The following is a 14,351-nucleotide window of genomic DNA, read 5'->3' on the forward strand; positions in this document are numbered from 1 at the left end:
TTTATAGTTCAGGTTTGGTGTTTATTTATCCAACAGTTGACTGACCGTCACGAGTTTGATGAATGGAATGAAACACTGGACTCATGATACGCTCTGTATCACATTTATTCACAGGCCGACAGGTGTGTGTGTGTACACAAGTGTTTTTACAGGTGTTTGTGTACAGATGTGTTTACAGGTGTGAGTGTACGGTGGCCCAGATGGACATAAAGGAGAGAAAACTTTATCGCCAACAGAGACAAACTCGTGTCTCTACACAGAGCTGTCCTCCTCCTGCTCTGATTGGTTTAGCCTCCTGTCAGTCTCTGCTCTCTTATTGGCTCTCCTGAAACCTGCACAGACAAAACACAAAACACCTGAGCATCAAAGTGTGTGTGTGTGTGTGCTTGCATGCATGCGTGCGTGTGTGCGTGTGTGTGTGTACTGACTGTGAGCAGCAGTCAGCAGCAGTGCAGGTATGAAGACGATGAAGGACGCTCTCACTGTGTTCCCGATGAAGCTCAGCAGGCAGTCCAGAGGGTTCACCTGCTGCTGGACGGATGACTGAAAACACACACACACACACCAGTGAACATATTTGGACATGAGGGCAGAGCTGGAGAGGAGCGAGGAAGTAGTCTTACACGAACTAATGGGGGGGGGGGCGTATGTTGGACTCACCTGTGCAGGTAAACAAACTGAGAGATTGAATAAATAAATGACGAGCAGTGTTACTGTAATATTAATATTTAAGACTACTTAGGAAGACAGGTGTGTGAGGATTCAAATGAAGAAGCACATTTGCCAAGTAAGCACAGGTGGGATTGTTTCAGTTTGTTACCTGAACCAGCGCCACCATTGGCCCTGTGGTGAGGTCTCCTGTGACATCACTTCCTGTCTGCCCTGTCACGTCTGTTGTGGTGAAACCTGCTGAACAGAAAGAGTCTCAAAACTAAATAAATAACATTTAAAATACTTGTCACAGTAAGATGTCTGATCTGCGTTATACTGGCCCCGCTCCCCCTTCTGCATCCTGCTCTCACCTGCTGTGGTGGGAGGTGTGTCCAGGTTCCCAGCATGCTCTCTGTCTGACGGCTCAGAGACCGCAGAGTGAGCTGCAGGAGGCCAGTAAAAACACAGAAAAAGAAGAAGAAGAAGAATAGTCTGACTAAACTCTGCTGTTTCTGAATATAAAATAATTAGTGTCAGGGTTTGTGGACGTACGTTTGATGATGATGAGGTGCACGGTGAACGTTTGGTCGTTGAACAGACCGGGCAGCTGAACTCTGCAGTGATAGAAACCAGAGTCCGACAGGCGAGAGTTCAAGATGGACAGAGAGGAGGAGGAGGAGGAGGAGGAGTACCTGCAGAGGAGAGATGATTACTGTAAATACAGAAATACTGTTAATGCTAAAAATAAAAAAACATATTTCAAAATTTCAGATATTGGTTAAACAGAAAACAGATGAAGAGAGCAGGAGGAGGTTGAGGATGAGGAGGAGAAGGAGGAGGAGACGGCAGAACTCCATCAACATCATTTAAGTTTTCTTTATGTGATCAAGTTAGTTATTTGCCTTTACATCCACATTACACTTCTAACAAGAGGTGCTAACAGGCGATGACATCACACCTGTATGACTTCCTGTATGTGGTCTGATCTCCGGCGGTGTTGATCAAGGTGTTGTGGCAGGTGAACAGTGACGGCTCGCCCCGCCCCCAGCACACCTCCACTCCTGTCTGGCTCACTGCCTCTGTACGACACGGCAGCGTAACCCTCCTCCCAGCCACGCCCACCACCGTCTCCGTGGTAACCCCTGCTACAATTTCTGGCATGGACAAAAACACACAGATATTTATATGTTCAAACATCTGTTCTTTAGCTGCAGTTCCTCTAACGTCCACCAGAGGCTGCTGTAGTCAAACTCGATCGATAGAAGTGAGACAGAAAACTCAGCTCCTCCTGCTGGCTGCTTAACAAACTTAGTGCATCACATTTTATCACAGAGTAACTTTTAAATGAGCAGATGTGTGTGTCAGTATCTTCTCCAGAATAGAGAGAGCAACGAGTGTCTTTAGCTTCGCTCTGACTGGGACAGAGATCTGACCTGACTCTTAAAAACCACATTAACACAACTACAAAGTCGGCTAACAATCAGCTGAAGAACATAGAAAGAATCAGAGGAATAATGTCTCATAAGGACCGAGAACGTGGATCACATCAGTCCAAGTCTGAAATCTTTACACTGGCTCCCAGTCTGTCAGAGAAGAGATTCAAATTCTGCTGCTGGTTTTGAAGTGCTGAATGGTTTTTCATCTGATTAACTACAAACCATCCAGACCGCTCAGGTCGTCTGGTTCAGGTCTGCGTTCTGTCCCCAGAGTCAGAACCAAACACGAAGAAGTTCAGTGTCTATGCTTCGTTTATCTGAACAAACGTCAGGTCAGCTGAAACTCTCTGATCTAATTTTGGCTCCGGCTGTTTCTGTTTTTGTCCTCTTTCAGACTTTAAATTGTTAGAACTTTTTAACGCTTCTATGATTCTTCTTTTAATGCCGCATGAAGATCTTTGAATCGCCTTGTTGCTGAAAAGCGCTTTAATAAAAACTTGACTAAATGAAACGTGTTGACATGTGAGTGTGTTTGAATCGTCCGTCTGTTCTCCAGTGTTTCATGTGTTTCAGTTTCAGGTAGAGACTCACCTGTGAGGACGCAGACGCAGGCAAGGGAGTGAAGAAGCAGCAGCGACAGCATGATGTTGTGTCTCCTCACACTGATGGGCAGAGAGAAGCAGAGCCAGACAGATGAATCATGACCGACTTCCCTTTTCCACTCCTCATGTATTTATAGACACACCGAAGTTTCCACACAGTTTGTCCCTTGGCCAGAGAAAAACAATGAAGATACAAAGTGTTCTGATGTCGTACTTCACCTGGAGTTACTGTCACTGAGTTCCTCTCTAGAAATGGACCCAAATCAGTCTGGTTTTAAGCGGGGCCACTCGACTGAGACTGCACTAATGGCAGAAACAGAATGGCTACGTTTGGCTTGAGCTGCGGGTCAGTCCTCAGTTCTATTACTTCTAGACCTGTCTGCTGCCTTTGACACAGTAAACCAATCAAAATATTATTTCACCAAAATAAATCCTCCTATCCCTGCTCTCTGAACTTGGCATCTCAGGATCTTTCCCTCTGCTGGTTCGTGTCCTACCTTTAGGAAGGGAGAAGTGTCCAAAGCAAACAGTCTATCCACAGGGGTACCTCAAGGGTCAGTGCTTGGTCCCCTTCTCTTCTCCATATACATAAGCTCACTTGGTTCAATAATCTGCTCTCATGGCTTCGCATACCACTGCTATGCTGACGATACCTAGCTCTTCCTGTCATTCCCGCCAGACGATGTTACAGTCTCAGCAAGAATCTCGTCATGCCTTGCTGAGATCTCTAAATGGATGAATGAACGCCACCTTCAACTCAATCTTTCAAAGACTGAGAACCTTGTCATCCCAGCCAGTCCCTCTATGCAACCACAGATCTCCTTGTCTCCTCTCTTCTCTTCTCCTCTGTCTTATCTTTGTCTCTTCTATGTGTAGCCTATGTCGTGTCCTCATCCCCTTGCCTTATCTCCTCTTTTTTGTCTCTTTTCTACTTTCTCTTGTCTCCTCTGTTCTCTCCTCTATCCTTTCCTTGTCTCCTCTTCTTCCTCTCCTGGCCCCTTCTCTCTTCTCCTAGCATCCCCTTTCCTCTCCTTGTCTCCTTGTCTTTTATGGCCTCTTTTGTCTCCTCTCCTTGCCTCTCTTTCCCTCTCCTTGTGTCCTCTCCTTGTCTCCTCTCCTCATCTCCTTGTCTCCTCTTTGTAATATCAGGGGTCATAGGTCACTGTGTGTTTTGGCGTTTCTCCTCTGAAATTATTTTGTCAAACATTCCTCTTTAATCACATTCCTCCCACTGCAGATATAAATACTTCATAGTGTGTGTGTGTGTGTGTGTGTGTGTGTGTGTGTGTGTGTGTGTGTGTGTGTGTGTGTGTGTGTGTGTGTGTGTGTGAGTGACAGAGCTCCCATAATGCATCACTGTGATAACAACGTGTGAGAGCTGACATGTTGATGTGTCTCATGTTTGAACTTTTAACTTCAGATTTTAATAATTAAAACAAAATATGTGTATACATATTTAAAAACTAAAAAAAGATATCTTAAAAAATAATTCAATGTTATTGAAATGATTATCATAAATAATGTAAATAATTAAATACTATAAATACTTTAAATACCGTAAATACTGTTCATAATAAAATGCACATGTTGTATTTACTGTATGTCCCATAATAGAGGGGGAGAGGTCAAGCAGAATGTTTCTCTCTTAAGAGAGTCCCACTGTCTGTGATGCTTTCGACCGGCCTGCTCCTCCCCTTGCATATAAAACTTGTTTAATTGAGGGACTAGAGAAAAGAAGAATAACATACTGTACTCACTGCTTATTTGAATGGCAAGTAAGCGTTTCTAGATCACGGTCATTTAGTGTAAATTTACATACAGTGTGAAGATAAGAGCAAACTAAAGAGCGCTAGCATTAGCATGCTAACACAACAATGCAGGGCGAGTTGTTTTTGTTTCATGCTGGTGCTCAAGGGCGACATCTGCTGGATCAAAAAGTCGCACATTCTTTCTTTAATGCTGACAGTCCGACAGTTGAGCTCAGTAGTGGCGGCCGTCCTGAACACAGATCTCCTTCTCTCTCACGTGGACCAGGAAACCGACATCTGTGTTTCCAACATCGTCACAAACCATCATGTCCATAAATGTGATTGGGCAACAAATCGAGAATTAGCTATGATGTATAAGTGTGTGAGAACTTAATATGTTATTAAAGTAAATGTCTTTTGGGGAGCAGGATAGCTTAGTGGTTATGTTACGTGTCCCGTGTACGGAGGTGATAGTCCTCAACGCAGCAGCCGGGCGTTTGAGTCCGACCTCACCATTTGCTGCATGTTGTCATCCCTCCCTCCTCCCAGCACGTCCTCTCTCTCTCCATGTATCTGAATGATTAAAAAGTAAAACATTTATTTTCATAAAACTTATTATGAAGTTTTTGTTCTTTTTATTTCCAAAATAAAAGTCCTGCTACATGTTTTATGTTAAAGCTTGTTAAGAGAAGATGAAACCTATGCTGATAGATGCTAATAGATGCTAATAGATGCTAATAGATGCTAATTATTCAGTCTTTCATGTCATAAATCAGTCTGAACACTTTCCGGCTCCACAGCCTTTTATTAGCATCTCGCTAATTAGCTTCTTGTTGAACAGCTTCCGGGCCTGTTAGCATGACGCTCGCTAACACAGAGGCTCTCTAAACCCTCCACCTCCACTCACGCTGTCCTCATTAGCACTGAATGATTAGCATCGGCTGGCTGGAGAGCATTAGACTGGTGTTAGCCGCATGCTAATGTGATCTGGAGAGGGACGGACACGGAGGATTAATGAACCGATGAGAAAATGTAGGAGAGACGGTGAAGAGGTGGAGGAGGAGGAGGTTTCCATGACAACAGGACAGAGGTGCACGGACACCGTGTGGTTATAAATCTGATCAAAGGTCAATGTTCTCTCTGAGTCCCTGCACAGGTAATCCAAACACTCTCTGTAAATTGTGTGCTGCATTCAAGTCCTCATCGACGGCTTCGTTACACCTTCAGCTGCGAACCACGGTGACCTACAGAGGCCCGAAGCATTCAAACCAAAGACAACCACAAAATGAAATAATCATATTAACAAACATGATGCTAGCTCTGTTAGTAATATGTGTCCGTACTTAAATGACGTCACTATGATAATTACCTGGATGCTCATATTGGCTATCAACGGAAAAAGTATGGAGGACCACAAGTGCAAATGCCAAAACGACTTACATTCAGAAATACTTGAGGCAGGTTCAGAAATGTGCAAAAGTCCCAAACAAAAGTAACAAAGAAAAAAGCCGCTAAAAGCAGAAACGACTGCATTGACATCCAACACGCTGCAGATGAACAAACGATAAAAACATTACGTAATGCATCAAGTCTCCTTTAACTTTACTCTCCTTTCCTATCAAACAATAAATTCCCTTCCTCTTCTTCCTCACTCTCTTACATCAATAAACCTGTTCCACAGAGTGCCCCCTACAGGCCTGGAGGACTGTTTAAGACTGCATTCTCAGTGTTTGTCAGTTGGTTCCACTTTTTGCAGAATCTTTTTATCCCAGTGGGTCCTGTAAAACGCTGAGAAAGGAATTTTTATGGTGCTAAATTATCTGATGTGCAAAGTGAAATAATGAGACAGAACCCTCCTCTATGTGTATGTTTATAGGTGTCTGTGTGTGTGTGTGTGTGTGTGTGTGTGTCCTCTGAGTGCTCACTGACGACATGACTGAATCTTTTTACTGAGCTGTAACACAAACACACAGCAGCTCAGGGTTCTGATGTTCCTCTGAGTCTTACATCTTTACGAGCTCACGTGGAGCCTCACAGAGAACCTCCGAGGATGAAACCAGTTCATGGACATCAATCCTGCACGTCGACTCCGAGGAGTAGGGGAGACCGGGGACAGGTGCAACAAGCCTCATAGGTGAGTGATGCTGCTCACACTGCACATGCCCAGTTAGACATGACACAGAACAGGAAGACAGAAAGATGGCTGCTGTAAGCATTTAAAACAGACAGACAGGCAGACAGACAGACAGACAGACAGACAGACAGGCAGACAGACAGACAGACAGACAGGCAGGCAGACAGACAGGCAGGCAGGCAGGCAGACAGACAGACAGACAGACAGGCAGACAGGCAGACAGACAGACAGGCAGGCAGGCAGGCAGGCAGGCAGGCAGGCAGGCAGGCAGGCAGACAGACAGACTGACAGACAGACAGACAGACAGGCAGGCAGACAGGCAGACAGACAGACAGACAGACAGACAGACAGACAGACAGACAGACAGGCAGGCAGGCAGACAGACAGACAGACAGACAGACAGACAGACAGACAGACAGACAGGCAGGCAGACAGACAGGCAGGCAGGCAGACAGACAGACTGACAGACAGACAGACAGACAGACAGACAGACAGACAGACAGACAGACAGACAGGCAGGCAGACAGACAGACAGACAGACAGGCAGACAGGCAGACAGACAGACAGGCAGGCAGGCAGGCAGGCAGGCAGGCAGGCAGACAGACAGACTGACAGACAGACAGACAGACAGACAGACAGACAGACAGACAGACAGGCAGGCAGACAGACTGACAGGGTGTGTTTGTGTTTGTGTGTGATTCATCGTCTGCTGTCAGACTCCAGCTGGACCTCTTCATCTTCATCTTCATCCCTTCCTCCACCTGTTGCTCTGTTTCATCCTTTTAGTATGAACAAAACTCCTCCTTCTCCTCCTCCCCCCCCCCCCCCCCGTCCTCCTCCTCCTAACTCTTGACAGTCTTTATCCTCTTCAACATGTTCTCTTGTTTCAGATACCTGAACAGGTAAAGAACATCAGCAGATAACGTTACAGATGTTTGACTTCTTCCGCTTCATAAAGTCTCTTTAAACTCTGACGGAGTTAACCTCCTATTCTCCTCTTCCTCTTCTCCTCTTCCTCTCCTCCTCCTCCTCGTCCATCCGTCCGTTCTTCAGCTGTGAGATCGTCTGCTGCTCGTCGCCATCGCTCGGGTCCATCTGGAACCACATTCACACACTAAACAAGAGCTCGCTGTGTTTGTGTCTGAAGATCATCAGAGCTATCTGCTTTAAGAGTTCGACTCAGAGACGGAGATGAGACACAGAGAACATGAGAAAGGCATTATGGAGATATTAGAGACTGTAATCAATCACATAGAATCGGACCCAATAGATCATATAGATCATAAAGATCATATAAATGATGTAACACAGATGTCTGATATGTGATGGTTTCTTACAGTTTTTTCCAATTGCTAAAACACAATTTTGCAAACTAGGCTGGTTTTATCAAAATACTTAACACAATTCACAAAACCACACACCCAAACTGCAAAATACCTCATATAGCCTGCATAATGAAGCACTGCAACCAAAACTACATATAGCATTATCAAAATAGAACTTTTGCACCAAATGGCACACACTTCATTCATATTACCAGATTTTTGTCTAACCAACTACACACTGTCGGGCATAATGAAAAGCATTCTCATCTTTAGTATTCTTTGCCATAATACTAAAATAGTTCAAATTGTAGAAAATTCTTCAGATTGTTCACATACACAGAAATATTTGCAGATACACACACGCTGTTCAAACATTTATTTTTTTATTTTTCACCAAACAAGTCAGTGCTACATATACCAGTACAGTAAAACGGCTCAAGTTGGGCTGATCTCTGTCCAGCCTCTCGCATTGTCAGCCCATGCTTGATGACATGATCAACTAAGGTTGCTCTGATTTCATTTGAAAGTTGTTGTCTTCTTTGGCCATGAACTCCTCTACCAGCTCTACCCCTACATCTCACTCTTCCTCCCCCTCTCATTCTCACCCTCCCTCTTCCTCATCCTCTCTCTGCAATGTCTTCCATTGTTGTAAAAAAAAGATGCTCACTTGTGGTCTTTTCATAGTGCTTACTTCCTGATTGAAGTGATAACAATTAACCATTGAGGTGTTTGGCCAGGTAGCACATATATAGCCAATTAGCTCATGTAGTGTCATTTTGAATGGCAGTGTTTTGAAATGGCAAACATGTGACTTTATGTCAGATTGTTGTGTCTTATGCAGAGAACCGTGTTCAGTGCATTTAAAAAGTGCAAAATGTGTGTAAAGCAGAAAATGTGTTTAGACTTTTGGAGACTTGAGAAGAGGTTTTGCTCTCTGTGTGTCAGTTTAAATAATTGTGCTATGCATGTCATTTTAGTTTGTTAGCAATTAGAAAAAAACTGTAGAGTCGGTCTGAGAGCTTCATATCTCTCTGCAGCTTCTGAACTCTCAGACTCGATATGTCAGGAATGTGTAGCCATAATTTAAAGGAACATGCTCCCATTTTAACCTGACTGTTAATAATTCAGGGTCAGAATGTGTGTGAGTGCTCCCATGTGTGTGTGTGTGTGTGTGTGTGTGTGTGTGTGTGTGTGTGTGTGTGTGTTTCAGTGTGTGTGTGTGCTCCCGTGTGTGTGTGTGTGTGTGTTCTGCTGACGGTTTAATGTTCACTCCAAATGTTCTCACTGTGCAGCCTTTGCTCAATAACATGAAACTTTCAATCATTCTGTCTCAAACAAACGAATCCTGCTGCTCCTTCTATGGAGACCAGTCTGAGCAGGAGGTCAAAGGTCACAGAGTCTGATCAGTAAGTTCACCTGAGTGGGCTGAAAACCTGCAGTCAGAAGCACACTGTGAGGTTCAGACAGGAGAGTTGAGCTCCTTCACAACTTTAAATTAAAGTGTTATGAAACAATGATTTTAACTCTGATGTGATTCTAGTAAAAATAAAAGTAAACCCATACCTTTGTGCAGGGCCGTTTTCACACTTTCTAACTGGGGCGGCCCACTCTGATTCATGCATGGGTGGCATGACGTTTGTGTGCACACGCACACAAATATGTTTAACTTTCTTACCCCTCCTATCCCCACTAATGATCTGTACTGTTAGTAACACAATTTGGAAACATGTAAATCTTGTTATTTGATTGTTTAGGGACACAAAAACAAAAGTGCAAAGTCACAATATGAAGTGCTTAGAAAAATTGCATGCTGACTCTTGAACGCTGTCTTTCAATTGCAAAAATAAATGTTTTGGCAGTTAATTCCATCACGAGCTTAGACAGCGTGCACGACTATTCGCTCTGAAATTTTTATGGAAAGAGCAAAGTGTTTATTTATGACTGAAAGTGTGACCATTAGCCCATTAAGAACAGGCGGAATAGTTGAACTTAAGCCCCGCCTCTGATTAGACATAATAGCCAATCATAGATTTGGATTTCGGGATAGCACCTAGTGTGGCCAATCAGATTTTAAGGAGGTCCCATGCCATCCCTCTAGACATGCCCCTGCCTGTATGATACCATGGCAACCAAATAGAAGTCCTGGGCCCTTTCCGAATTGTCACAGTTCAGTAGGCAGTACGTACTATTCAGTATGGAGTTTCAGTATAATGAACTTTCGTGGTCATTCAGTTTGCTTTTTTTGGGTCCACCTCAGTATACTGAACATTTCAGTATGGATACTAACTTCCGGGTTTCATGCAGTATGGATCGGATGCGTGCTTTCAGGAAATGAATTGTGTTTTACCACCCACAATGCTGTGCGAAATTAAACGTAAATCGTCACGTCACGTCCGCCTCCAAATCAAAACAAACGAGCGTGGATTAATTTAATCAATTTTTCATCTTAATTTAAAGTCCCGACTGAAATCGCTACTTTTAATTAACAACAGAAAATATAACAAATATCTGCATTATTATAAAACCTTTCCCCCTCTATGTAAATAATGATTTAACTATTTAAATGAGTCTTTATTGGTTTATTTTATATTCTGTATATTACTGTCTTTCATTTGTACTTTCCTTTATGTACTGTATGTTATTTAGTTATTTAATCTGCCTTTTACTTGATTTACATTGTGATATTGTTTTTTTGTTAACCTGACTGTATATGAGCATTACTCTTCTTGAATAAAGCTCAGAGCAAAGAAACTCAGTTTCTTTGCTCTGAGCAGCTAGCTCAAAATATGCTAAGCTAAGCTAGCCAGCTGCTAGCCTGTTTAATGTACAGACGTGAGAGGCTAACACTGAAGCTAATTCTCACCTTGTGATTAAAGCATTTACAGTAAAGTAACTGTGTGACATGGAACCCAAACAAGCTGAGTGTTGTATGAATCATGGGAAATAGATTCCCAGAGGGCGAGCTGATGTGAATGTTTGAACAGAAATCTGACGTGAAGTGATTGAAAGCTCTTTTTTTATTTCTCAGACGTTTCCTCAACTTTCAAGGACGTTTCTGCCTTGAGCGGCAGTTAAACTTGGTCCCTGGTGAGTCTGTGTATGTTTGTGTGTGTGTGTGTGTGTGTGTGTGTGTGTGTGTGTGTGTTGTGTTGTGTGATCAGCCCTGATACTCAGTCAGTCAGGTTCTAAAAACAGTCGACAAAGAGACGAAGAGTTTCAACTCAAACACAGAGTCCTTCTTTGTTCAGCTACTGCAGCTGTAAGATTTATTTCTGATTGTTTTCACACGTTCTCTTTGAAACTAATCTCAACCCATCACCCCCGTTACGTTATTCTAATGATCTGACTTTGGGAATGAAATAAGCTCCTTTCTTCCAGAGTCCAGGACAGACGATCTGAAGACGACATGATGATGCTCGTCAGGGCTTCCAGATGTCGACCTTCTTCACAGTGAATATGAATTTCAAAGAAACCGAGAGGAAACGTCTCAGTGAGACAAAGACAAGGACTCACTGAAGGATAACCACATTACATAAAGAATGTAGAAATCATGTGCAGAACATTTAATAACATTAAAAGATCAAAGGGATAAATATAGACGATGAAGACAAAGAGTAGAAACACAGAAAAAAAGATCTGAACATTTAAACTGACAGGAAGAGGAGGAGGAGGAGGAAGAGGAAGAGGAAGAGGAGGAGGAGGAGGAGGAGGGGGAGGATGATGGGGAGGAAGAGGAGGATGATGAGGAGGAGGAGGAAGAGGATGAGGAGGATGAGGAGGAGGAGGATGATGATGAGGAGGAGGAGGTGGAAGAGGAGGAAGAGGAGGAGGAGGAGGAAGAGGAGGAGGAGGATGATGGGGAGGAAGAGGAGGAAGAGGAGGAGGAGTAGGATGATGGGGAGGAAGAGGAGGATGAGGAGGAGGAGGAGGAGGAGGATGATGAGGAGGGAGGAAGAGGATAAGGAGGAGGAAGAGGAGGAGGATGATGAGGAGGAGGAGGAGGGAGAGGAGGAGGAGGAGGAGGAAGAGGAAGAGGAAGAGGAAGAGGAAGAGGAAGAGGAAGAGGAAGCGGAAGCGGAAGAGGAGGAGGATGATGAGGAGGAAGAGGAGGAGGAAGAAGAGGAGGATGAGGAGGAGGATGAGGAGGAGGAGGAGGTAGAGGAGCAGGAGGAGGAGGAGTAGGAAGAGGAGGAGGAAGAGGAAGAGGAGAAGGATGATGAGGAGGAGGAGGAGGATGATGATGAGGAGGAGGAGGAGGAGCAGGAGGAGGAGAAGGAGGAAGAGGAGGAGGAAGAGGAAGAGGAGGAGGAGGAGGAGGATGATGATTAGGTGGAGGAAGAGGAGGAGGATGATGAGGAGGAGGAGGAGGAGGAGGAGGATAAGGAGGAAGATGGGGAGGAAGAGGAGGATGATGATGAGGAGGAGGAAGATGATGATGAGGATGGGGAGGAGGAGGAAGAGGAAGAGGAGGAGGATGAGGAGGAGGAGGAGGATGAGGAAGAGGGTGAGGAGGAGGAGAAGAAAGAGGAAGAGGAGGATGATGAGGAAGAGGGTGAGGAGGAAGATTTGATGTCAAACAGATGATAAAAAGTTTCCCTGTTTCTCCAAAAATGGATAAAATATACAATTTGTATCGAAAGTATTCAAGGACAGGACTTTAGACATATAACAATTTCAAATTTTAAATAATTGTTTTTGGAAGGCAGGAGGTGACACACACACACACACACACACACAGACACACACACACACAGACACATAGACACAGACACACACACACACACACACACACACACACACAGACACAGACACACACACACACACACACACACACACACACACACACACACACACACACAGACACACACAGACACACACAGACACAGACACAGACACAGACACACACACACACACACACACACACACACACACACACACAGACACACACAGACACACACAGACACACACAGACACAGACACAGACACAGACACACACACACACACACACACACACACACACACACAGACACATAGACACAGACACACACACACACACACACACACACAGACACAGACACACACACACACACACACACACACACACACACACACACACACAGACACACACAGACACACACAGACACAGACACAGACACAGACACACACACACACACACACACACACACACACACAGACACACACAGACACACACAGACACACACAGACACAGACACAGACACAGACACACACACACACACACACACAGACACACACAGACACACACAGACACAGACACAGACACAGACACACACACACACACACACACACACACACACACACACACACACACACAGACACACACAGACACACACAGACACACACAGACACAGACACAGACACACACACACACACACACACACACACACACACACACACACACACACACACACACACACACACAGACACACACAGACACACACACACACACACACACACACACACACACACACACACACAAACACACACAGACACACACACACACACACACACACAGACACACACAGACACACACACACACAGACACACACACACACACAGTTTTACAAGCTCCTCAGACAGGTTGAGTTAAAGGAGAGATAGAGGAGTTATGATTGACGCCAACAGTGTAATGAAAAAATGTAATTATAAGGTTATTATATAACACACACACACACACACACACACACACACACACATAGAAATTCCTGCTTTATAAGTGAACAGATTTAATAACAGACGGAGTCGTCACGGCGCTCTCGAGGAAGAAAACATTCTTTTAAATGCTTTTAAATTCTTCAAATGCTTCAAATGAGGAGATGCTAATGTCAATGCTATCAAGAAACTTCTTTACTTCTGAGAGTGAAAACAATCAGAAAGTAGTTTCTATTTACACGACCACGACATGCTGGCAAAACACAAGAGCACATTGAGTGCAATACTCCCCCCCTCCCCCTCCCCCATCCCCCCATGATGCACCACAGAACGCCAGGAGAGCATTCCTGCCTGTGGCCATCACACTGAAACCACATATTACATGCTGCCTACTACAAAATCAATAAACTGCCTACTGCACAGTAACCCGACCATTAGTACCGGTACTTGCTGCTTATTCTATTATTTCTATTTCTATATTCTTATGAAGCTAACTTGAAGATGGATGAAGAAAGATACGACTTTTGGTGTCAGATGGATTTATTGATTTCTTTGTATCAAACCTGAGACGTAACTTGGGTTAGACGACTTCCTGCAGGCGGTAAAGCTGCTAAACATGAGACAATGATGACACTGCTTACGATACATGCTAACGGTATGTCTCAGTCTGTTCTGAATAATATCTGCAGTGATGTACACTCTGCTTCTCTCTCTCTCTCTCCCTCTCTCTCTCTCTCTCTCCTCTGAGTCTCAGCCGTCTTATC

The 14,351-nt window shown here is 44.2% G+C and overlaps 1 protein-coding gene and 1 pseudogene across 2 annotated transcripts; one reads left to right on the forward strand and one right to left on the reverse strand.

Annotated features, from left to right (window-relative positions):
• Nucleotides 1–87: 87 nt before the first annotated feature.
• LOC109983613 (T-cell immunoglobulin and mucin domain-containing protein 4) lies at nucleotides 88–5,896 on the reverse strand. 2 transcript variants are annotated; one of them, XM_020633409.3, is made up of 8 exons: nucleotides 5,878–5,896; nucleotides 2,679–2,749; nucleotides 1,610–1,805; nucleotides 1,204–1,343; nucleotides 1,023–1,094; nucleotides 821–906; nucleotides 429–543; nucleotides 88–332 (listed from the first exon to the last, which is right to left on the reverse strand). In XM_020633409.3, the coding sequence occupies exons 2-8, from the start codon at nucleotides 2,728–2,730 to the stop codon at nucleotides 253–255; spliced, it is 741 nt and encodes a 246-aa protein (XP_020489065.2). In that variant the 5' UTR covers nucleotides 2,731–2,749; nucleotides 5,878–5,896; the 3' UTR covers nucleotides 88–252. The 2 variants fall into 2 exon arrangements, with proteins under 2 accessions (XP_020489065.2, XP_020489064.2); XM_020633408.3 differs by having other exon boundaries at nucleotides 821–909.
• Nucleotides 5,897–6,500: 604 nt separating this feature from the next.
• LOC136182434 (high mobility group nucleosome-binding domain-containing protein 5-like) lies at nucleotides 6,501–12,480 on the forward strand (annotated as a pseudogene).
• Nucleotides 12,481–14,351: the final 1,871 nt, after the last annotated feature.

Source organism: Labrus bergylta, chromosome 14 (assembly GCF_963930695.1).
Source record: "Labrus bergylta chromosome 14, fLabBer1.1, whole genome shotgun sequence".
Classification (NCBI taxonomy): Eukaryota; Metazoa; Chordata; class Actinopteri; order Labriformes; family Labridae; genus Labrus; species Labrus bergylta.